Here is a 26,325-nt window from a genome sequence, read left to right on the forward strand (position 1 = left end):
ACCCAAATCGGCATTAGCCACCGGCCATAAAGTCTCGGAATGCACCTGCACACGAGATTGGCGCATCTCGCGCCAGACGGCGGGATGGTGCCGTCGCGCCCCGCCCCAAACGACACGCGACCGGCGGCGGCGGCGCGGTAGCGCGGCCGTGGACACCATCAGCGGACACGTTTGTTGTGTCGGCCGGCTGACTACGACCTCCGAAAACACGCCCCGAGTCTGGCCGGCACGGCGCGTGTCTTCTAAGCCGGGGCGCTGTATTCTGCACAGCGCCAGGCTGCGGACCGCGAGGCTTCGGCAACAGAACTCCTCGGCGATGGCTAACTAAAGAGGGGGCATCTGCGTTTTCCTCTTCACAGTTGCCTCACTCACAAACTCTTGTCTGGAGGAGTTTGTCGAGGTGAGCGCTGATACCACGTTCACCCGGGGTGACTATGGTAGCCTCGTGGCCTGTGGCTGAGCGTCACTGACGTGCCTGCCACCGAAGCAGCTGTACTCTCGACCCCTCAGCTCGAGACTTTGCTGGCTGTCGGTCGCCGTAGCTTTGAGCCGGCCCTTTTGTGCATAGCGTAGGCGTACAGCTCGCCCACGACTGTCCAGTTGTTACATAAGACACTGCTAGCTACGTTGGGCTGCCGTTGGACGGTGCCAACTGCGCTTCTGATTTCCCAATGGGCTTGACCCATTTAGTTGCCTGATAGGAACCTTTGAATTATCAAATTATTTATAGTTACCAAAGTACCAAATAATTACTAAATAGTAACTAAATCACCAAATAATTTTTTTTAAATATCAATAATTAAATCAAGTACCAAATTTGGCATGGTCGTGCGAATAGCGAGCGCTCGTTCTGCATCGCTCAACAATCCCTCCGCCATTCACACCCAGGGACGCCCTGGGCTTTTCAGTTCGATTCGGACCACTACATTTTAGCTCAGATTGCTGCATTTGACATACGATTTTACACATTTCAATACATTTAGCTTCACCCGCAACTCAGCACCGTCGTTCCCATCGATCCTAAAATATGTTATCTTCTTCGAACTGAGTTGCCTGCTACGCCTGCTTATGCGCCATCTCGTTACAGCCTGTTTTAAGGAGCCTTGTTTCCACTCTGGCTCATTCGATGTGCAACCATCCTTTTTCAAGAGTTCCCAGACACTGACCCGTTCTGCCAGAGAACACACAAGAGCAGCAACTCCTCGACTGGCCTGATGACGTAGGCTGATCAAGTGACCTGGGCTGATCTGGAGATCTGAACTGACCCGGCTACACGCACTGTACTGGCGACGCGAGCAGATACGGCGACCTGAACTGAGCCAGCGACGGGGCTGACCTGGGGAGCTGGACTGACCTGGTGTGGAGCACTTCCTGCCGCAGGGCGAGTCGCAGCACTTCTCATTGCCGGGGCAGTCCTTGTTGCCGATGCACTGGTCGTCGCGGAAGAAGCAATGGGGCGTCTCTAGCTGGGCAGGGCAGAAGCCCGGGTCGTCTGCAAAACAAGCCGGCGCGCTGAGCGCAGACACGACGCGGCAGTGGGGCTTCGGCCGCCAAATACGAACGAGGAGGAATGTGGCGGGCAGCGCGGCCGCCGCGTGGAACGCAGACGCCGGTATGGCCATTGTTGTTCTTTTTATGCGTGTCGTGCTTGATACGTTAGAATAGCGCTGTCCACGCCGGTCTGCGAGAATGGCTGGTGAGCTCGAGAGGAGCGCTTATTTTGATTGAGCTGTGGAACCGGAAAGCAGGGACAGCAAAATGCGGATGGCACTCGGCTCCTTTACTTAATGCCGGCCGAAAGTATTAGCTATGCCGCGAGCGTGCGCTGCGATTTGATTGTAAACATCGATGCAGTACTTAATGCACTTGTGGCGACCAGGGGTGAGCGGTATAAGTCCGGTAAGCTGCGAAAAGATGAGGAGAAGTGATGGGAGTGGGAAATTTGCCGCTCCCAATTCTGAGTCACCCAACTTCGCTTCTCCTCGGAGTCAGACCGCCGTTTCCGGTTGACCTAAAGTGGACCCGTAAGCCTAGATTGATCCTGACACGTGCTAACGCGATTTTGACACGTCCTCAAAAAGGTCATCTCAACACGGTCTTAAAACAATCCGTCGTTAAGCTTGTGAATGTCACATTGCGGTGTCACGGGAGAACGCAAATCTTAAATTCGTTGAGGCGTGTGCCTGTTTCTAAACGTGCTTTAAGGAATAGGTAAATCCATGAATGAGATAATAGTATTATCCTTACTCCTCGGAGAAAAACCAAGAGAATGGAGATGTGGGTACTTTGAGTTTTCGGCAACATGTTGTTATCGAAACAATAGCGGAACAACCCTTCTGCTCTTGTTTCGAAAAAGGCATCTTGCCCAAATACCAACCTATGTCTCCACTCTCCTGTTTCTTCTCCGAGGAATAAGGTTAATACTACGGTCTTTTCTATGTGGACAATGTTCCTCGCTTATGCACTGAACATCTTACGTCATGAATGATAATGTTCATGAAATCCATGGGCTGTACGGGACTAAATGACGCATTTTCCTGACAGATGAATAAGATTTGTCATTGCATTAAGAAGGCTACCCCAACGATGCGACTGGAGTAAATGGAAAGCTTTGACGTCAGTTTCGTAAGCATTGTGCATGCTGTACGTATGTGGTATATTGGCCCATTCATGCTCAGTTCTGTATTACAGTACGAGTTGGAATGAATATTGAGGTTAACCTGGGTTACTCTTAAGATAGTTTTGCTATAGTAGAGCAAAATGTAATCGATTTTAATGGATTGAGAAGCATTTTTATGGGTCTCTGATATGAATTACACTTATCTATAAAAATATTAGAACCTAGGGGAGTTTGAACTTCAGAAAGAAATTCCGTTGAGGTGTGCATTTCACTTAAGGCTGGTCATTGAACTGCATTTCATCTTGAAAATAGAATATTTGAAGATCTCAATGGTTGGCGCAGTTCAATGTGCTCCACAGCCACACTCGCCCGTTTCACTATCCATGAAACCAAGTGAAACTATGTGCGCCACTCGCTGACTGGAGGGGCGGGGAGGGGCGGGGAAGGGGCGCTTAGCACCCGGCATCCTCCTGCCAAATAGTGAACGCATTCTGTGTCGTGCTGTAAAACCAATTCACCACATAACCTGTCACGGTGAGATGACAGCGTAATAGTGATGAGGGGTCAAGGTGAGGGGTGAACAACCACGCAGTTGTATCGCCCCGCAGCCCAAATCATCCCCTACACAACCCCACAGCACGCGCATTATCACTAACACCACCTCTGGCAGCGCCAAACCCGGTTAGCGCCGACCGCCGTGGCCCGCGGCACCCGCTCGCCGCTCGCCGTCGGCCACCGGAGTCCGGACCGCCACTCACCAGCTGGCTTGCAGATCTTGCCGCAGCCGGTGCGGCAGCACTTGCCGGAGCCGGGGCAGTCGGCGTCCTGCTCGCACCACTCGCCGCACGGGTCGTTGCCCTCCGCCACCGGGCAGATTCCCGGCCTCTCTTTCGCTGCGGACGGCACAGAGGGGCGCGGTGAGAACGGGGCTGGTGTGTCGTAGTGGCGCCGCTGGTGCGAGCGCGTGTGCGGAAGGGGAGCCGACGAGGCCGGGAGTGAGGGAGGCGCACTGCTCACCCGTCCTTGCCGTGGGAGCTGCACGTGGAGGCTCTCCCAACGGACAGCACTCAAGGTGGACGAGCATTTCTGAATGATAAGCTGCAAGTAAACTCCTGTTTTGTTTTTGTTTTTTGCTTGACCCACATTATTCTACTCTACCAGGACATCCCATGCATTGTGGCAATTCGTGGTGCCATGACAAAGTGTTCCGACGCCCCGACAAGATATATCCTAAGGTCATGGCGTTCTGCCACTGTCAGCAGCATCCTTGTAGCTGCCGTTGTAGGTGTTCACGGCATGGACTTCCGAAGCGCATCACCTGGCAGTCACGTGTGGTCTGTGTTAAGTATGACGACGCTCTCGGGCGTCTAGGCCAGCTGCACATTTAAACCTGGAGATTCTCAACGAATTTAGATGGCTGCTGCCAATAACAACCACGCTGGATATATCCTCGGAAGTCATTTCAACATTTTTCCTTTAAATCTTGCCTAGAAACAGACCACGTATGGCCCTGAGAGGCCCCGTATGCATTGTTCTCCCGAGCAAAAAACTCCGACAGATTGCAGGCTGCCTGCCCTTCCGTGACACAACAATAAAAGCAGCATCGGACCGCACCCCAATTCCTGGCTGTCAAGAGAAGTTGTTTGCGGCAAATATGCTCCGCTTGCGCAAGCCGCCGCGGATTACAGAGGTTGTTAGCCTCAGTATCCCGATGCAAATAAGCCGCCCTGATCGGCGGAGTTAACCCAGGCACCTGCGACACGCACCGATCCCGAACATTAAAAAATCAGCGAGGACGAGCAGGAAGTTCTGCAGCAGCATCGCTACCGTCCCTGCAAGGAGCACAATGCACCTGCCGCGCCGCGGCAAGGCCCCACGACTCCGACCCGCTTCGAGACGCAACGATGCGGTATCCCCCGGACAATGGCCCGCTATCGATAAATCACAGATCAACGCGTCACGTTCTGGCACCATGAACAGTAATGACGAAGGCTGAGGACACTGAGGCGGCGGAAGGGGGGAGGGGGGCATTCAGACGTCAGGCTCCGCGTGCCACTCTGCTAAGCTGCGTCGTCATTTCCGCGGCGATCCTGCCAGCCGCACTGATAGGGCTCACCTGTGGGCGTGCAGATCTGGCCAGCAGCCTGCGATGTCGCAGCACTTGGATTCTCCGGAACACTCCTCGTCATCATAGCACCTGGTGCCGCATCCCTCGCTCTTGATAGCGGCGTGCAGATACAGAGCTGGGCAGTAGCCGGGCTTCTCTGAAAACGACGAGATTCCGCGATATAAAATTAGGACGATTAGTGCGGCGTTTGTGGCGATCTGCTAATGCCCTGCGCTCTTCTGCTTGGCTGCTGGCATTGTGGCGCAGGAGCATCACTGCACTCGCAGCTGTATATTTATGGTCTCTGTAGTCCGCCCGCTGAACATTAACAGGATCGGACCTTTCACAAGTACTGCCAAGGACGCAGGTGATGTTCATGTTGAGGTCGGGTGTCCGGCTAAAGCACGAGCCATTACGATTAAGCCGATTTGGCCAGCGATGATGGCCTTCGCTTCCTCCATCATAGGAACGACGTGCAAATAATATCGCAGTCAGCGTGCCAGCTGTTATCGGGTTTCGATGCGCGCTGTTTTCGCACAACAAATGATGATCTTCCTCAAAGATGCAACAAACATTGTGCGGTTTGTATGCACTCCAGCCGGCACGCGCGATTCAAGCAAAACAATTCTAGCAGCCCGCAGGATGATGAAGACTGTAAATCTCAGATCCTTGGTTATGAAGATACTTAGGTTTCAAGGAATAATTTCTGGATATCCGAAGGGCATGACAACACAAACAAAATCATGGGATGACACTTGAGCTGGTTCCTAAACGAAAACACACGTGAGATGAGAACGAGCGAGGGAAAACGAAAGAAAGAATGAAAAGAAAGTGAAATAGAAGGGGGAATAGCTCGATGGCGTCCTGAAGACGGACATTGACTGGTCAGCTGCGAGAGGCCAATTATTGTTAACCCGCATCGAGAAGTGCAGAGCTAGTTCAAGTAAACACTGGGACGAAACGACGCTGTGCTGGGGCGGTGTCATCTATGAGCATATTTATAACTGGACTGTGTCGATGACATAGCCAGAAGTGAAAGATTCCTTGATTCATTGATCACATGTCTGTTGAGAGGCGCTTTCGACGCTGATCTGGGGCTATACGCAGCTGCGGCTAGAGCCGCGGAGCTAACGAAGCATGCCCCCCCCCCCCCTCCCCCACCTCATCAAGAAGGCGTTCGTGCGTTGGCCGACAGCCGGCGCCGGTTGCAAAATGCCCTCTCGCAACGTCACAACCCGCACAGCAAAAACGGGCGCGCTTAAGCAAATGGATTTCGAAACGCCGGTATCTCAGAAAATCTGTTGTTTTCGACACCCGACCTCACCCTGAGTCATACTTCAGGGAGTGGCCGCTACTGTAGGTCAGTGGCGCCTGTCGCACACCAATAGGATATTCGCTTGAAATAAGAGGTAAGTTGTACTTGTATGGCAAAAGAAAAGTTGTGCAACTTGCAGAGATAAGTTTCAGCGGGCATTACGCTACTCAGGTCGAGCCAGCTCAGACCGAATCCACAGTTGGGAGACTCCTGACATCCTTCTCTGCATTCACCGCGACGTCCGCCGGCGTGTGCTGTAATTCCAGCCCGTCATGTGGCTGGCGCTTCCGCTCCAGCATTGTACTCGCGCGGCCCAGTCCCAGTCGCACGCTAACCTCGCGCGGCCCAGTCCCAATCGCACGCTTACCTCGCGCGGCCCAGTCCCAGTCGCACGCTTACCTCGCGTGGCCCAGTCCCAGTCGCACGCTTACCTCGCGCGGCCCAGTCCCACTCGCACGCTTACCTCGCGCGCAGGCCTTCTTCTCGCAGTCGACGGGCTCGCGTGGGCTGCCACACGTGCACAGGTTGCACTTGTTGAAGAAGCTGGTGCCGCTGGGGCAGATGTGGTTGCCGGCGGGCGGCTGGCAGGAGCGGCCGCAGCCAGAGGAGCAGCACTTGAGGTCGCCGCTGCACTCATCGTCAATGCTGCACTCGATGGCGCAGCTGCCGCCGCCGCCCGAGGGAACACTGCATGAGCCGGCCTTGGCCAGGTCTGCGGCATGGAGCAGCGGTATCACAGGATAGCGGTATCACGGGGCAGCAGCGTCATGGGGTAGCAGTTTCACGGGACAGTGGCGTCACGGGGCAGCGGTGACACGGGGCAGCGGTGTCCGGGACAGTGGTGTCACGGGGCGGCGGTGACACGGGGCAGCGGTGCCACGGCAGCAGTGTCACGGGGCAGCAGCGTCATGAGGCAGCGATGTCAGAGATCAGCGGTGTCACGGGGCAGCGATGCCAGATGCCACGGGGAGTAAGTGCCACATGGAACAGGTATGGGAGAGTAGAGTGGGTTGAATCATGTTCAAGCAGTATAAGAGCGATTATGCCAAGTATATGCGACAGATGGCAGTTTTGAGTCACTCAGCTGACGCACAACAGCTTCGGTCAGTGTTCTTCCGGTGCACACGTCTTGGGGTGGGTGCGACATATATATGTACGTATATATATATATATATATATATATATATATATATATATATATATATATGTCGTCTGTTTAGCGCCATAACGTCTTGCGATCGGAATGAACGTTTGTATATGGTCTTGCGGCATATTCAGTCTTATCATGACGCTATACCGAGGGATGTGGAAGTATATGTGCCGTGTATTCCGCAAAGCATTTGGCGTATGCTAGCCATGGATTTTGGGGTGGCGCGATCTTACCCCATAGACATCGAGAAGGACGTTTTATATTGGCTGTGCATGGACATCTTGCATCATTGGACTGACAATGATGTTAACGACTGTTTTACCTTCAATATTTTACCTGTTTTACCGTCAATGATTATCTGAAATGATTGCCATGGGTTGTCTCATTTGAAAGGGGTTTATTCTCAGAATTTATGGGCGCTGCACGACCTACGGCAGTCGATGCGTCCTAAAACCCCGAATCATCACCATCATCATCATCTCAGAAGTCATCTACCGAAAAAACGAAGACGTGTTCTCCAAAACTTTATCACTACATATGACGCTGAAGGTTATAGCTGTCTACTGATGTCAAAATCTCAGTAGTTACAGCATGCGGCAACTCAGAGTAAAAACTGATGCAACTCTCCTGACTCTTCCCCTCATGGACTTCAACTCTCCGTCTTCGCGGCAAGACCATGTACCATGGCCACGGCCTAAATTGGGCAGCAGGTCTAACATGGAATGGCAGTTACATGGCAGGGTATCAGTGTCTCTTGGAGAAGTCGTCACCGGCGATTACGTGCTACGGGAACAGCTGTCATATGGACCCAATCGTACATCTTTTCTCCTTACAATAACCCAATGCGCTTAAGCTCTTCATGACAGCAGCTACGTGAATAAAAAAAGCTATCCGTGCACGTGCTTGTGTCATTTTTGTTTTTACCACGGGCTCTAATCAGCGCTGTGGGAAAACATGTTTTGTGCTGGTGAGATTTGTTACGGGCGTCGACTAGTGGTTCGCAAACCCTCCTAATCTGTGAGTTTTCATAATTCTTCCAACATACCTCACGCGCCGTAAGAGACCGAGCGTGATCCATCGGACACTGCAGGTGCCAGTTTATGCTTGGTGAAATCGCTGTGATCATGCCCTCATGAAGCTGGGGATCCCACGCATATCGACTCGGCCGTCCAGCCCACAGCAGCCAAGGATAACCACTTTTACTTTCCGAACAAGAAAAATGTTTGGTCCAATCCCTCATCCCATGCAGCACCTTATCGACGGCACGAATCAAGGCTGTTTCTGAACACACCTACGGTGCAAATGCAAGGAACGAGCTGAGCGCCAGGTGGCGTCCAGGTCATATGCCTGAGCGCATTTGCATAGCAGACTTGACTAATTGGCTGCAACCACATATGTTCAGGAAGTGGACTGGCTGTAGATCTGCAGACCGTGTTTATGTACGTCGAACGCTGGGAGCCTTATCATTGCTAACTGGCATTAATGACGGGATCGTCAGGTTGGAAATTTACAACAAAATTGGTGGCACCAGATTAGATGCTTATTTGGAGTTTTACGATCTACGGCAATGCATGCCATGTTCACCTTGTCCTGAAATATGTAATGATCCCACATCATGGTGCTCCTAATGTTAATGTCCTGGTATGCTGCCGGCTGGATTGCCCCGCCGCTCATGGCGTCCGTGACCCCCAGCTGGGACACGCGACCTTGACCCGACCTGGCCGGCACTGGACGTCCCCGCACGCGGTCTGAGACGGGAATCGAATGTGATCGCTTGCGCCAGTACCACGACTCCGGACAGCGACTGTGCGTCCTTTACCAAGATATGCCATCATACTCGCCGCTGAAGTCTGCGTTTCACGAAGAAACGCCAACCGCCCGACACTTAGAAGCCATGTTTGGATGGGGATAAATAGAATGACGCGAATTATGCCAACAGGAGACTCGGGATTAGACCACCTCTTGTATACACAGAAAGACTCGTGAGCAGGGGAGACTCCCGTGAGCTTGCAGAGAGACTGAAGTACGACTCGGGCCGTTCTCACAGGACACGACTCGGGCCGTACCCACAGGGCGACTCGGGAGCAGAACGACTCGGGCCGTTCTCACAGGATATGACTCGAGTCGTTCTCACAGAGTATGACTCGGGCCGTTCTCAGAGGGCGACTCGGGGGCAGAACGATTCGGGCCGTTCTCACAGGGTATGACTCGAGTCGTTCTCACAGAGTACGACTCGGGCCGTTCTCACAGGGCGACTCGGGGGCAGAACGATTCGGGCCGTACTCGCAGAGACAGAGAATGTCTGGGGTGCTACTCACAGGGTGAGGAGCAGATGCGGCCGCAGCCGGTGCTGCAGCACTTGGTACTGCCTGGGCACTCGCCGTCCTCGCTGCACTCGTGCACACACGGCCCGAACGCGAAGCGGGACGGGCAGTGGCCTGGCTTCGGCAAGTCTTCGCCTGCAACAGGACATAATGGTGAGCATAATGGTGAGCATAATGGTGAGCATAATGGTGAGCGGGCGGGCTGGCAGGGCCGGCAGCGGGCTACTGGTTGCAGGTGATCCACGCGAAAGGGCTATGGCATCGCGTCACGTTTGAGGGAATAACACATTAAGTCATCATGCAATACAAACACACGTACGAATTACGCTCCCGCGCATACAGACTTTTTACATCCTTTAGGCGGTGACCTTATCCGACGGCCAATCTAGCACGTGACACTGAACGGCGTGCGCGCAAGTCCATGTCCTCAGCTCGGTGGGCTCGGTCGGCGGCCGAAAAAGTTCGCCAGTTTGACGGAGAAGCACCGCTTTGCGCCCCCGTGACTTCAGCCCGGTGAGTTCGGGCGGGGCCTGGTTAACTTCGGCACGCTGATGGAGAAACACCGCTTCCCAGCCTCCGTGCTCGAGCGGGGTGCGGGAAGACGCGGTATTGCTTCGTGCTCAGCGCTCAAACGGTGCTAGTCGCTCGGAAGATGGGGCCGGACGAGTCATGTTCAGCGTGCACCATAGCCTTGTGATGACTATCTTCATATCAAAATTCAGGCATTCCCAATAGTTATTGTCATCGTGTCTTGGGTATCCTTCGGTATCCTAGAAGTCTTGTCAAGCCTGATCTTTCGCCCACACACCCACAATCTCAGAACAGGAACGATGACATTGGGATGGGTTCGCCGCAGCGCCAACTGCGCCAGTGAGCAGAAGCTGCTGTTTTTATCCTCAGGCTTTTACACAACGTGCCTCAGCAACCAGAACGACCCAAGCACTGCAACAGAGGCGTAGTTCAATTAGGGCAACGGAACCCACGTGCCGCTTCTTGCTCATGCTCGTCAGACGATAAATTGGATGTTTTGCGAGCCCTTTTCAAGTTGAATTGTGATTCATCTAGTAATTATGCTCCTGCCGTAGTAGACGATCGATTGCCTTTTCCCTGGCACATGCCCCATCACCAAGACTTTTCAAGTCGAGACAACCTTACGAGGTTAGAGATCGACATCGCCAAGTGAAGTGCTTTAGGATAATGAGCGCAAGTAATGACAACATTTGATCATTTAGTGAAATGATCAAGTGTGAAAAAAGACAAAGGTCGACGGGTTGGCTGGTGACTGTTGACATGTTTGACATGGCATGACATGACGTGCTTGACATCTGGATGGCCATGCTGGACACGCATGGCCGTCCAGATAAGCATCTTCACATCCAAAGGCATCATCATATGCAGGTAAAGGTTCTCTCGCTGTGCGCGCATATCTAAAATTCCTGGTCGCAGCGTCCGCGATACTTCCACGAAGCCACATGAGCAAATAAAAATAACAAGAGTAAAGCCGTGTGAGAGGAGCTCAGTTTTTGTTTTGCAGTGGCCGCACCCCAAGCGTTCCTGCCAACTTATACAAACAGCAGGAAAGCAGCATACTGCGCTTAGATATCGTTAACAATTATATGATCTCGAGAAGGGCAAAGTGAGCTTATTTACAGGGCACGCACAAGCATGTCAGCATTATGGGCTGTCAGAAGCCCGAGGTTGTTCCTATGAGCGAGGTATTGCTATGAGCTGGTGCTGTCGTGAAGCCTATTATGCCCATACGTGCGTGCGTATAGGTCAGGTACGATGCTTGTGGTCATAAGCTCATGTCAACAGCACGCTACACCGCATGTCCCGTCCGTGTGCCCCTGCAGGGTAACACTTGATAGCACACGCGGCCTCTGGCGACACGCTTTGGTTTGTTCTGGCTTGAGAAGAACTGGGCCATTTCGAAAAAAGCCAGTTGACGTAAGAACCAGTTTTGACAGATATCCTGGCAGTATACTCGTGTTGGGTGCGCATTTTTGAAGTACGTACATGTTGAAGATGTCCCATATCCAACACAGAGAGCGTTCAAAGCACGCCCAGTACCAAGAGCTCGCGGTGACCACCGCCTACGTCAGCTTAGATGACGCGCCTGTCAGCTGACGCGCTCTGAAACTGAGATAGCTTGGTTTTCGTGAACTAAAAAAATGAGCGCATGCCTCTCCAATTTCCTGTCTGGAAGGAAGATTATACCACTCCCACCACAGCTACAGTGGGCTCTGAACCCACTGGCACGCTAAGACCTTTTGCCGATCGTATCTGCTACAAGTATCTGAAGCGCTACACGACGATTCACTAATTTGAGGGCGCTTTGTCTGGAAAATTGGCAACGCCTTTCGATTCGATGCATCACTGCCTAACAAACCCGCATGTTGGCGCAACTTGTGGACAGAAAAATGTTACTTATATCCAGCAAGGTACTGCTTATTACAGCATCTGCGGCAGGTGCATGCCATGGTGAAGGATTCGAGTTCTCGGCAAGGACTTTGCGGTTTAATCCGTTATCGCGCAGACGGCAGCACTATCGACTAGGCGCTGAGTTACCAAGGACTTTGCTCCGTCTCATCATCTTGATGTAATCACTTCTGGCGTGTCTTAACGTTCCAGTGCCGCCAGAAGGCTGAGGGCGTTTGTGCACAATAATGTAAACTGCTCTGCGAATGTGTAACTTGTAACTCAAGCAAAAATCCAACCGGTAAACAGATCATATCTCGGCACCGTTTCAAATAACGAGTTTGCAACCTATTCACAAGACAAAAATACCTGTAAAACTATTTTGACTTAGTCGCCAGGTGCTGCCTTCCCCAGAAAACAAGCACACTAAGCTGAACCGGACCGCGCCAAAAAAAAAACTCCTGCCCGTCGCCGCGGCGCCCAGGTGGTCAGGCACCCCAGCACGTGACCGCTCGGGCACCGGAAGAGCGTAGTGGTCCGCAGGTCGTCAAGGTGATCAGGCGCGCGGCACCGGAGCCTGCATACGGTAGCGGGCGACTCGGCTTTGTCCCCGCGAGCGATGCGGCGGGGGTGCAGCCGGATGCCGGGGTGCGACGCGGGCGAGATCGTATCTCCCGCCGGCTAAACACGCCTACCACCCCCCCCCCCCTCAGTGGCTTAGCACAGCACGAGCTCGCAAGAGCAGGTCCTTGTCGGGCTCAGTCCAGCACGAGCCTGAGTAGACTCTGACTCTGACTCTGATTCTGGGGAAATCCAAGAGCGCGCGTGGACATTCTCCAGTCGGGGCAGAAGGCGTGGGTAGCAGCATGCCGACCCGAACAGCTGAGGCCGGTGGGACGTGCAGTCTTCCGATGGTGGCAAAATGCACGGCTGCGGATCAATCTGTTGCTGGCACAACAGAACGATCTGTGGGGATTTTAGCTCCTGCTTTGCCTGTGCTCTCTCGCTCTCTCTAAGTCAGTCATTCTTGAAAGTATCTGCAAACGGCTACGACGACTGAGACTGAGCAACTTCAGACCATTGGACATTGGATTCGCTGGACATGTAACACTCACCTACAGGCCAGAAATGTGCCGAACTGCTGATGAAGAACATTCCAAATTCGTTCGAATGAGTTGCTGAAACGGTTTCTTTCAGTGATGCGATAGTTAACTAAGCCCACTGTAATGACAAACGGTGAGATCGCAATGACGCCTGCCGTGCTGTCATTTATAACATGCCCTTGTGTCGTCATTTTGCCCAGAGGCGAAATCTGAAGTCCGTCTTAGTTACCCTGTTTATAAACCTTGATGTAAGCGGGAAGACGTTAAGTTCCCGGTTTTCCAGTTAATGAGCTATGTGTGCCTAAAATAATGGTCTTTGATATAACAGGAGGCACTGGTTAAACTAAGGTGTAAAACAAGTACATGTTATGAGAATTTGTTTTTAGAGAAAGTACATGTTTAAATGATTTGGATATATTATTAGAATTGTCCACGTTTCACGGCAGCACTAATGGTCACGAGTGTAACAATTCACGAGTCACGAGTCTTTGATACCTGTAAAATTGCACGAGTCACGAGCATCCATGAGCAGAAGGCCTGAAAAGTCTAGCACTGCCATGTAGCGGAACAAATATTCCAATATTTTTGGGTATATTTCCGTTAGCCAGCCTCCCTTGACATGCTGAAGGTCAGTTACTTTCAGCAAAAGACCTGATAATCCTACGTCTTTCGCTTGGTGACATCCGAGTCGTGGTCAGAATGCGTCACCCGTCTCGAGCCGGCGGCGCGTCTCGTCGGCGGCCGGCGGGGGCTGAGCCGAGCCGGCGGGCTGGCAGCAGCGGCGGCGACGCGGTGCCTGGTGCCAGCCGTCCCGCGCCGCCGCCGCCGCCGCTCCCGCGGCCGAGCCCAGCCCAAGGCCGGCCCGCGGGGATTGGGAGTGCGGTCCAGGGCTGCCGGCGGCCGGCACCCAAAGACCAGCGCCTGACGTGCGGGACCTCGGAGAAGGCCGACTCGGCTGGGCGGAGGGAGAGGGGATGGAAGCGGGTGGGAGCGGTCCGACAGCTCCGTGCCGGTTTGGCGGCGCCTTGATGGTGTGCCGGTACGTTTGAGGACGTCTGGTAAGCTGACCGAGAGAACGGTGAGGGCGTGGTGCTGCAGTTACACGTGCGCGATGGACGAGTACAAAAGCGTGAACTTGAAGCAGCAAGCATCAGTGCAGGACATGGACGCGACGAACCCATCGCGCCCATCCGTGAAGTGAATACAACACCCTTATATTGAGCTTAAGCACCCATACTTAAGGCGAGCCAAAACCAACGGATATATCATAGGTGTCCACTGGTATGTCGTGTAGCCATAGATTACCGTCCATATTTGGTACAGTCCAAATTTATAGCTCCAGCAAAATGGCTCTCTTCTCGCAAGTCAAGGTCGGCGTGTAGATTTAACTGTGCTGGCTTGCCTTGGAAATGGTCAGTTTTAATTCCAATAAGAATATATCGGCAAAACTGAATCGCTACCATGTGCTGTCACTGTCTCCGCTATTTTGCAAAGCAGCTAAGCTGAACCTGTACCTTTAAGATCCGGTCATGACATGCCTGCAACGTTGTTCAGACTGGCTTTCCCGGCCTGGACCGGCCTTTGCTCCGTAACCGCGAGCCTCCGCACCATGCAGGTCAGCTGTACTTGACCTTTGACCTCGAGCTCCAGCCCTCACCACGGTCCTCCACCGGCCGTGCGTGCATGAATGCCACGTGATGGTGTGACACCGCGGAAGCACAGACCATTCCCGTCCCCCTGCGGGGGGAGGCGTCATGACCCCCGCTGACCTGGCTCCATGCAGACGCGGTCGCAGTCGCTCTGGCAGCAGATCTTGCGGCCCGGACAGTCGTCATCCTCCATACACATCATCTGGATCTCGTTGCAGCTGGCCAGCTGGGTGAACGGACATGTGCCTTTCTTCGTCCGACCTGGAACAGACGCCGGCGGGCAGAGAGGCCTCGGGTCAGAGAGGCCTCGGGATCAAGAGCACGGGTTGAACAGGCTAAGCGTAATTTCCAATGCAAGCATGTCCAGGGGCGTGACTTTCACTGATGGTTTGCTGGTGCCCAGATTCCCGTGACTTGTAGCAGATTTGGTTATTTTGTTGTGTTTTTACCAAACGAAATGGCTTCAAAATAAATCGGACCTCAATAACATCTATATTTCTTAGGCCACCAGCATATCCGTGATATGGTTGAGCTATCTCGTGATGGAACAATGACATGTCTTTCGCAGGCGATAACAGAATTTGCAGGCAGCGCGATCATAATAGCTGTTGTTGAATCGTGCCTACAGGTACTTATCACGGTGACTGTGCAGAACATAAAAAACTATGCTGGCAGTGGTTTTAGCTGGCATACCGGCATGACTTTTGCCCTATCATGACCGTGCCAATAAGCCCGCCAAAACGTGTCAGCTAACAGGGCGGATGACCGACAAAAATACCTCCTAGTCAGTCTGCAGCTAGTCGACCTTTGCGTGAGAACGTACGCTCTGATCACGTCCGCTCTCCCCAAAGGCGTAACTGTACAGTGTACAGTCATACACGGACCTGACATGCCGACATGAGCCCATCAATCGGTGTTGCCGCCACTTCATGTCTGCATGTGGCCAGAATGGCGTTGCAGTCTCACGAGAACTAGATGAAGACTGCGCCGGCGTCTTCTGAAAACTCGTCGCCAAATGGTGCGCCATATAGAAAGTGCGGCATGACGTCACCAAGAGGGGGAGAGCTCCTCTGAGGCCACGAGGGCCGCCGCTTCGACGAAAAAGGCAGGCTTAGATGTGCTTCGATACTCCTGTCTCGAGCTTGCAAATGCACATACCCGAGCTCCGACCAAGGGGAGGAAGAAAAATCCCAAGTCTGTGTAAGCTAACATGACATATATCGGTGTTGAATGTCAAGACAGTCCTAAAGCCGTATGACGCTCTCATCCAGATTTGGACCCGCGATGGAATCCCTGGAAATGTCTTTATGTGGGAAAAGCGGCTATCTTAAGTGGATGCAAGACATTAATGAAATGGCACTTGCAACTACAAAGCAATTACAAAAGGTTTATTATTGTTCACGTAGTAGACTGCACGAGACACCCACACACCCACAATCTGCATGTTACCATGCACGATTCGCATTGTTAACTCATGCAAATTTATTCCTCCTACAATGCCTTACGGTGGGTAAGTTTACTAAGGGAATTAGTAATGTATGGAATGACTAAATAAGCATCCATCGCAAGACTGTTGAATGAACATGATAACTCTATGTGCATTTGCCCACTTAGAATACATAGTTCTCATTCCCCTTGATTATTTATGTAATTTAAAGAAGGGAAGCCATTTTCTGGGAGAATGAGTGCCAAGTGTTCGCGATAAGCTCCCTGTTCCGTCCCGTTGTGCCCAAGAACCTAAACGCAAACAAGATCATATGCTTGAGAAATCATCTCAGGGACCAGTGCTAGGGAACTACAAAAATGATCCCTTGGATGTCACGTGAACCCTGCAGTGCCTGGACTCCCATGACCCTTGCACCACCCCGGATTTCTCCGCTACCCCCCCCCCCTAACCGAGGTCTTGACCGTGAGGCGACACGACCTTACCGACTGCATCGGCCCGGGGTGCAGCACTGGCTGCACCGGTGCCAGGTGCAGTGCCGTCTCCTCGCTGCGGCGCGCCCCGTACGCGGCGGCGCGGCAGGCGCGCCTCGGGCCGCTCCTAAGCCGCCGATGTCGCGTCTGGCTGCTGTTTGTTGGCCCATCCCCCCCCCCCCCCGCCGTCGTGCCGGAGACCCGGCCTCCACGCGTGAGGGGGTCGGCAGGAGCTTCCGTATTCCAGAGGCGTCTTACGATTGAGAGTCAAGAGGCAGTTGACCATCCTGTTTACAGATGAGGGGAGATCAACATGGTTGGATCGAGATATTGCCATAAGTGTGACACCATTTGCACGGTAAATCGTGCCCATCAAAATCAAATAGCCGCGTGTGTGAATGTGTTGCACCAAGCGGTGAAAGCGTTCGGCATGACCCCAAATGGGCATGTCTTCGACGCCGCGCAGGTCATGCAGCTTGCATGACTCACCGGACCACGGCCGCCCCCATATGCAACCAGCGCCATCGGACCGAGACTTCAATCCAATGCGTCTAACCAGCGTGCAACGCTTCTAATTACCGCGTGCGACGAGCCCGGGTAACGGCACAGCCTGTGGCAGACGGCTGCAGCTCCCGCAGGCGGGGTGTCGCCTCTGCCGCAGCGGCGCTCCCTCGGCGGGGCCGCCCGCCCCCGCCGGACCGGAAGCGCAGACCCAGACGCCGGGCCTGCATCATGCATGATGCGCACCGACCAGCCGTGGAGAGCGGCCGGTGTGTATGGGCCGGCTCGGACCCGGCGCGCGCGGCTACAGTGTGTAATCGGCTTCTGCTCTGGGTGTGTGTGTGTGTGTGTGTGTGTGAGGAGAGGGTGTATGCGCAACGAAACCGCACGTAGCTCTCACGCAAAACAAGGAACGGGTGCTGACAGGGCATTTGTTAGCCTCGGTGCAAGGCTTAAGAATCCATGTTGCGGCGTGGATGGCGATCTAACAGTGTTCGGTGCCGCAGCATGCCCTGTTCCCAGCTCAGATGAAATTGCGGTAGCTTGGGATTTTCGTGGATTCTATTCTTTCGTGGATTTATCTCGTGAATTTCGTGAACTTCGTGGTTTAGGCTTTGGGAGCGGGAGGTAGGCGATTGCGCAGATGATCTAGGTGCTGACATGAGGATTGTTCACTGTCCACTTCCCATGCAGTCTGGTAAAACATTAATCTGTAGAAAATGTGATAATTACTCGTCAAATCTTTCATCTGATAATCTTCTGATAAGCGGTGAAAAGAAGCAATTTTCTGCCTCTAATTGTTCCGGTTGTATCCCAAGTGCAAGTGGAATTTGGCCAGAGCTGTCAAAATTTATACTGGCAGCGAAGCTTTCGAAAACATCATCTTAACCATCATAAAATCCAGCAATTGTTCATTAGAAGCATCGATTTATGTCTGGTCGGCGCCGATCGCTGAAGATTAAACCAGATTATCTCGTTATATGCAAAAATTCAATGTTTTTTAATGAAAATGCGCTAACCGACACTTCTTTGTAACTTTTCATTACGCAATTTTCATTTCCTTGGTAGACTTTGTGGCGCTTAAAGGTTACAACCAAGTTACGACTAGTTGAATGTTTGAAACATGCTGATCGTGCCGAGAGTTCTTTTAATGCAATGAATGGGTTTATACGAAATCCGCTCCTTCCACGCAACGCAAAGAGCAATATTAAAGGCGCCTGTCATCTGAAGGTAATGAATTATAGCTTGTTAGTGCAATACACGTGGGCACGGCTCTTTGCAGTCTGTCGTTGTGTAAAGTGAGCTGAAACGTGGTTTCAAAGTCTCCTTTTTTCTTTCTTTTTTTTTTGGTTAGATTTACAAAACCAATGGCTTGACTCATGAGAGTTCGCAGGCGGAACCTCCAACCCAGGATCCTGCTTGGGTCCTCGTGTCTGGAGTAAATGGGTAAGAGGCAGCCACCATCCTCCTTAACACATTGCTGTTCAAAGTAACTTGAAAACGGTATGAAAAGGCAGTCTTCGTGTGTAAGACTTGCTTTACCCAATCCAGGCGCTCCCCAGGGGCCGTGCCCATATCCACCAGTTGCGTATTCCTAGTCAAAAGTACCCAACCGTCATCCACCCATCCAGCATTTGAACTCCACGTTATAAGCGTTTCAGAAATGTATGGAGTTACAGAGTATACAGTAACGCAGAGTTTTGGGATCATATGTACGTTCCGCGAAGTCTCTAGTTCCAAACGTGCCTGTAATTGGTCTTTCATGCTTCCTTTCAAAGATTTCCTGTCACTATTGCATTGGAAGGTCGCATGTTACGTAGCGTCACTCGTCATTTGCGATAGGATCTTTACAAAACCAGCAGATTGTCTGTCATGTTATGACAAAATGTATTACACATCGAGATCAGATGCAAGAACAGGAACTAACCGGGTGGCTCATGCTCACCCCCCGGTTCGCAGATTTGGCATTCGACAAGGTTTTGTAGGTCGGCGCAAGGCTTCTCCAGAAGTTGAGACACGTGAGGTGTGCGCCGTATACGGGAGAAAATGACGTATGTGGTAAAAAGTGTGAGCACGCCAGCGTTCGTGCGGCTCAATGAGGAAGTCGACTCGCGTGAGCTGCGTGCTGTTGGCTCCCCGTTTTACACATGCCACTCAACGCAAGGTTCCTTTGTATGATTGCGTCGGAAGCGGTCTCAACACGTCTTTTTGCGGTAAACAATTATGCAGAAGCCTTGCGATGCGTTCATTACGAGAACCAGGAAAGACGCAGGGGCATTGCAGGTGCGGCACAATATATTTTTAGCTGGTCTCATTACACATGTCTGCCAAATAAAGGCGAATAAAGTGGCGATTGTGCAGGGATACTGACATTGTATGCCATCGTTTTTATCATCTGCACGCATGGCATTATTTTGTCTAAGTAGTAGTACGTATTTTGTTGTTCAAGCTGACAACGGTAGGGTCCGTGAGAAGTGGGGAGGTGCGTTTATGCATACACGTCGAGCCGACGATGCCTCAGACCGAAAGGTTCTCTGCTCATTTCCAGTGCACTGCTCACTGCACCCCTTATCTCGAACCGCCGGGATGGCAGGTGGCGAACACCTGCCGTGAAATCCTCGCTCTCTCCTCCATCCCACACCCCACCACTCCTTAAGCCAGTTCTGAAACGGCCTCAAACCCAAGTTCATCCTATGCTCTCGTCACCCGACTGCCCCTGAGCGCCGCGCCCGGTCGGCGCCCGGCGGCACAGGTGTAGCCGGCCGGGTGCCGCTAAGTCCATGTCAAGGCGAGCAGAGCGGGCGGCGCCGGTCGGCGACGTCGCCGCCCCCTGGTCTGGTAGCAGCCGGCAGCCGGCCCGCGCCGGACGGCTGGCTGGCCAAGCGCCGCACGCGCCTCCGGCGGAAACAGGGACCGGAGGTGAGGTGGGATCCGGAGATGAGGTGAGATACGGAGGTGAGATGAGATAGGGAAGTGAAGTGAGACCCGGAGGTGAAATGTGGACGGGGCCAGGAATCATGAGTGGAACACACCACTCACAACAAGACGAATTGTCGGGGTCAAGTGCCCGGGAAGTGGCCATAAAGGTGGCACGGAGGCCGGCGCGCATGCGTTCTTCAGAGAGTGCCGTCTTCGGGGCCAGTTGCAGCAAAAAACATATGCAATGAATACACTTTACAAATACTGCAAGTGAATGAAGACTTCATATCGATGTACGTTACACCGAAATGTGTGCCTGGGTTACCCACGGCACGTGGTACGTATTCCACTTGCATTAAACTTTTATCACAAAAGGGCTTGCCAAAACTGCAAAGAACATTTTTCCTCTGATGGTTTCGAAATTTCGAAATGTAAAAATTTCGAAAAGAGAAGTGCTGGAAATAAATGTCAACAACCCAACGAAAGCGCTGCATTCGTGATTTGAACGGCCAACGGTGTTTGTCTGGTATACTGAAGCGTTTGTCGTCACTCTTCCGCTGCATCGGAATATTTTTTGATGATATATTGCCATCGAACTAAGATGGCCTTGCTCTTTCATGCAAGTCATGAAGATTTGAATGTTGTCACAGAGTCGACTGAACAACTTCTTCTGCTGCACGAGAGTAAAATCGAACTTTTCTCGCAGATCAAGAAAGTTTGAAAATAATGTCGTGTCAGGAGGCCGAAGAAAGCACTTCGAAGAAAGATCTTGAAAGAATGAAGAAAGCGCATTACCACTTCTAGTGGAAAATCTAAGCCGTCGGGAAGAATTTGGGCAAAGTGTTTTTGCAATGCAAACCGGACACACGTAATCTATTCACGCATGTGCACGGTGAAATTCGTACTTGGAGAACGGCACTCACTCTTCAACGCACATGGCATTTCCAAGTTTTGGAAACGGTCAAAAGGATAGCGGGCGCCCACTTGCAAAAATTCTTAAAGGTTCTTAATGGACTTAGTTTTGGCCGCGAGACGCCATAAAAGCAATTGTAGGAAAGCGCTGTACGTTTTGTAAACAGTACAAGATTGCACTCGTGTGTATGGTGCTCTACAGCATTGTTGTGAGCATTATGTTCCTGTTTGCAAGATGCAAACGAATTCCGTTCTTATGAAACCATCACAAAATAAAATTGCCCGCGTCTGTAACTGCCAGTCCTAGGTGATTAAAATGTTACTGGCAAACGGAATCCCAAACATCGTAAAGATGTAATTTAAATACACAACCTAGATGGCAGTTTTACCATACCTACGACGTGCTCTTATGTTTACATCACTCGAGAATCTCATAAGCACTATCCTAGAACCGATTATTTAGCTGTTCGCACAAATCTTCACGAGCTCTTGAACCTTTTCTGAGCACTGAAATATTTCAGACGATATATCACGTTGCATAGTTAAAAGCTGTGTTGACATTGAAATGAAAACTGATCAGCCTGCCAGCAACCTGTTTTTGCTCCCTAGTGCGAGCAAAAAGTTGGGGATAATAAATCTACTGTCTTTTCACCTCCTATCGGATTGACTACAAACATAACCATTTGACATTACATAAACTGCAAGGTTCATGTATCTGGCCACAAAGTTTTGCGGATGAACTCAAAAAAGTTTTTCCCTGTAGATTTAGTCATTTTTCGAGATTTTCTTTAACACTTCGGTATAGCTATGAGCCATGTTTGCGATATTTTTGTCCGAAATTATGATCGCTGTTCCTTACTAGCAGAAGAACAATATGGCGCGATAAAATGCATCTGCCATGGAAGCCTCTACAACAACTCTGAACAGACAATAGCTTGGGTCCCAAACATAACTGCCGGCCTTATAAGAACGTTTGACGACATGGATCCAGATTCCAAATCCTGGAACCGTATTTGAGACCCAGGCACATGTCTGATTCTGCTCCAGCCCATTCGCATATTTACAAAGAAATGCAGAGCAAAAGCATGACTGTATTGGCGCTTCTTTTGCTTGTTAGTGAGTACACGATCTTACGATTTTTTCCATGTCGTCATTCAGCTTTGAGGCCTTTGAACTCCACCCAAAACTAACGGTAACAACTGCATTGCAATCATTGCCTCATTTGACGAGATTCACGCGACAAAGTAGTTAAGCATCTTCGAAGGACATACCAGCGGGTATACACCGGTTTCAACTAGCGGTAAACGGTACGGTAACGAAGCGATGAATGCAGGGGACCAGCCGGAGTGCGCAACCGATGCGCCTTCGCGTTACGCAACTCTAACGATACAGCGTTTTGGCTGGATCGGTGTTTGGATTATCCCATGATCTGTGGCCGGTCCTGATCTTCAGCGAACACTCCGGAGTGGCGAGAAATGCTGTCGCCACACCTGACCCCGCCTGACGGCTATCATGGATTACCGGCTGGGTAGAGTTCCCTCGGCGTACTGCGCGTGACGATTAAGGTCATCTGGCTGACGAGTTTGGCTGGTTTGGAGCTGAGGTATGCAATCGTGGCTGGGGGCAGCATGTGTTTGGTTGCCTTTGAATGCGTGTTTAATGTGAAACCACATTGCATGCCAGTAGGATACAGTCATGCGTTCATTTGTTGGCCGCACCTTCGGCAAGTAATGAATAAAACGCGCGGCTCACAGAGTACATGTGAGCGACTCAGAATTTGGCAAGGTAGGGAATGATATGCCCCATTGTATGAAGAGAATAGATATGGTGATAGATGTTGTTTCATGCTGGCAACTCACCCAAAACTTTTGACTTGACACAGAGTGGGCGGATTCCTTTATACAAAATATTGGAATGTGAACAAATATTAACGTCGTGTGTTGTTTTCTCTACACAACCTTCAAGCATTAACTGACTCGCGCGCTGTGTCCATTGAGTCTATGACAATAATGAAGTGGATGTAATTTATACGATTCTAAATGGGGAAAAAACGATTCATGATATCCACACATGAATCTCTAATATCCCAGCTTTGGAATGTGCTTGCTGGCAACAAGACGCTCGGTGCTGGTAAGACATAGATGACTGCTTGTGCAATATCTCACGATCTGTCAGCTTTTGGGTGCTCAATAGGTCAAACCTGTCAAAACCTGTCACTTGTTATATTTCGGCACAGATCCGACATGCGTGCAAAGAGGTCATATAAGTTCTGACATTGCTGGCATTACCCACAAAGCCACCTGTCAATGCAGTAGAAGTCAAGCCATCTGACAAACTTTGCGATGCAAGTGAATGACATAATAAATAGGCGTTAATATCCAGCTGCTCAGACTTCCAGACTTAAACGCTAATCTGAACCTCATATCAAGCCTCCAAAGTTTTGGACTCACAGATTCCAAAACAAAACCGCCGCATGAGATGCCCCAGCACGCAACTCAGATCTCTCTCCACTCCACACTCCTTACTCCGGCAGAGACTCACCGAGGCAGACGGGCTCGCCGTTGCTGACTTTGATGATGCAGGTGGCGTTTCCGGCGCAGACGACATCGGCGCACTGGAGGCCGATCTCGAGCGGCGCGGCGGCGGCGGCCGGCGCCGGCGACGCCAGGCAGGCGAGCAGCAGGATGGCCCACATGCTGAGCTGCGGAGGACGCTGGGGTGGTCTGCCCTGACGCGGCGACCGGAGGCGTCTGAGCGGGCCGGCGCCGCGCCGCCGGCCGGCTCCCGTGTCACCTTGGGGAGGAGCCAGTGCGCGCTGCGCCGGCCGCTTCCCCGAACGGAGATGAGCCGCGACCGCGGCCGCGGCCGGGGATGAGCCCGTGCCCGGCGGCGGCGGCGCGTCCCCCGGTGGTCGGACCCTCCCGGACACGGAGCCGGCTGGCCTCCCGCCCAGCCTCCCAGCATCAGGGCGAGGCTGCCCTCTGGGGGGTGAAGGTCCAGGCCGCGGGGGGTCAGGCGACCGCCGGCACGGCGGGCTCCGGAGCTGCGGTGACTTCAGCGCAGGGCGTGGGATGCAGCTCGCCGATTAGCAGCATCCGGAAACTGGGCTGGTAAGCCTTGACATTCTTGGCCATCGGTGCCCGCAGACGGCGACCTGCGGTACGGGCATCGTTCATGCCACCTCGATAAACGCTTCATTCGTGACCCACGTGCTGCCCGTCCCCAGCTGACTGTATTACACGTTGCATGCGATGCATAATAATGTGGTCTGCTGAAGTAACAAGCCTTCCAGAGGAGTTAGCCCAATGCGCCTCTAATAGGTCTTCGTCCGTATTTGTACACACGTACACAGCAATTTTGACATGGATAGATCAAAAGATGACGTATCAAAAGGACGAATACTTTGCGAGAAATTAATAACATGCTGCCTAAGAAGATCCAAGCAATGATTCCTTACAGCAGAGGACATGAAATAGACAGACAATATGGTTGATAGTAATAATTAGCATTGAATTTCAATTCAACATGATTTAAATTTTTACCACCTTTTGAAAAAATGCCGAAGAAACGATAATTTTACAAATATCAGGCAGCATGATAATGATGCACATATCGAAAAATATTTGTCATTATTACATAGCCTCATACTGACGGGGCCTCAAGTCAGCTGAGAACTAAGGGTTCACCTGTCAGTTCGGTACAAGCTATTACACATAACCCTCACAACGAGGCACCACGCTTCTTTAGAAGTGAGGAGTTTCCTGTCAGTTCGGTACAAGTTATTACACATAACCCTCACAACGAGGCGCCACGCTTATTTAGAAGTGAGGGGTTTCATGTCAGTTCGGTACAAGCTATTACACATAACCCTCACAACGAGGCACCACGCTTATTTAGAAGTGAGGGGCTTCCTGTCAGTTTGGTCCCGTTATTAAACTTAACCCTCACGCTGCTGAGGTACCACACCAACTTAGAGCTCAGGGTCCCACGTTGTCAGTTCGATTGCATGTTATCTCGGGATGGAATGATGATAAAGAGACGAGTGGAATGTTTCTAGATAGCGTACACAATCTTCAACAGCTTTACGTTGAGGCTTGAAGCCATGCTCATGTTGGGTCGTTTTGCATTCTCCGTCTAAGCTGCATAAGCATAATCCAGAAGTCTCCTCCGTAGTTACAATTTGGCGTCGGCTGAACAATTTGCCGAATTTATTAAATAGTGAAATTAACGAGAGTAAACTCAACTCGCATCATTGAAATTGAGCTCGGCCAAACAGTCGTCAAGCCAGTTACGTTTCAGGGTTTACGTAGGTCAGTGACCTATGATAACCTTACGTGACAGAATAGAGAACAAAACCATTTGTAAGACTGAATCTGAACGTTTTGAAGAGATGGATTTGTGGATCAGCTCTCGCGTTAAGCAATGCTTGGTGTGTAAGCCCTGACCCCTAACATCCTATCGTGGCATGACAGGTCAACGGCAAAATTTGGTGGCAAAATTTAACAAAGTAAAAGCGCGTCACGGTCCTTCCTGCCCTCTGACGTCAGCTAACCTATAGTGCGGCCGCTGCCACTGGCCGCAGGTCATACCAGTCAAGAACAAACAGCGAACGCCCACCCCGCGAGCGATTCGAACCCACCCGAAACGAAAATCTAAAGACAAATGAAACAGCTAATTGCGTACTTGGGGCGCTAATTTTAAAATATGAGGTAGTTTTACCTCAAGTCGGTGACCTATGGCAACCTTAGGGGTAAATATAGTCTACATTTAAGATGGTGGCGCTGTTGTGTCTGAAAGTGAATTGAAAGCGCATTATGCAACTAAAGAGCAGGTGTTTGAAAACTGGGTGGAAATGTCATCTAAGATTAATCACCTATGATGACGTCAGGGTACAGCTTAGAGATCAGATAGTAGCGCACTGCGAAGGAAATTTGGCAGGAAATATAGGCTATCACCTTCATCCGTATGCTAAGGAATAGCGTGTCTAACCTGCCCGGGGTCCGACATGATCCTTCTTAGCCCATGTTACCGCTGCTAAATATAGGTCATTGATCTGGCAATGCCGGCCGACCGTCCGTCAAAGCTTTGCTTGCTGGAGCTTAAAAGAAAGCTTATCAAAGCAATGCCGACCAATGGTCCGAAAGGCCGTCTTTATCAGACTTTCAGCAGACAGGTGTTCACTGACGAGGCGTTCGCGTGATAAAGGAATGTTGCATACAAGTTAGCTGGTTGTGGTATGACAGAGGACGGCTAATTTGAGTCGACGAAATCGAGCAGGTATAAGGGAAAAAGCTGTGCGGTGATTCACGCCGCATTTTTGCTTAACGTTGGCGTGACGTCATTGGTGTGGATATTTCGCTGTGCGGCAGACCGCTTGGCCTCGGACGTCA

The 26,325-nt window shown here is 51.5% G+C and overlaps 1 protein-coding gene across 1 annotated transcript; it reads right to left on the reverse strand.

The window, feature by feature from the left end:
* Nucleotides 1-1,356: 1,356 nt before the first annotated feature.
* LOC119109593 (WAP four-disulfide core domain protein 3) lies at nt 1,357-23,662 on the reverse strand. The gene is made up of 7 exons (XM_037233281.1): nt 23,477-23,662; nt 14,807-14,947; nt 9,511-9,651; nt 6,506-6,754; nt 4,737-4,884; nt 3,379-3,513; nt 1,357-1,492 (listed from the first exon to the last, which is right to left on the reverse strand). Coding segments are annotated over exons 1-7 (969 nt in total). The 5' UTR covers nt 23,631-23,662; the 3' UTR covers nt 1,357-1,491.
* Between the last annotated feature and the right edge of the window lie 2,663 nt (nt 23,663-26,325).

Source organism: Pollicipes pollicipes, unplaced genomic scaffold (genome assembly GCF_011947565.3).
Source record: "Pollicipes pollicipes isolate AB1234 unplaced genomic scaffold, Ppol_2.1 Scaffold_7231;HRSCAF=8579_pilon_pilon_pilon, whole genome shotgun sequence".
Taxonomy (NCBI): Eukaryota; Metazoa; Arthropoda; class Thecostraca; order Pollicipedomorpha; family Pollicipedidae; genus Pollicipes; species Pollicipes pollicipes.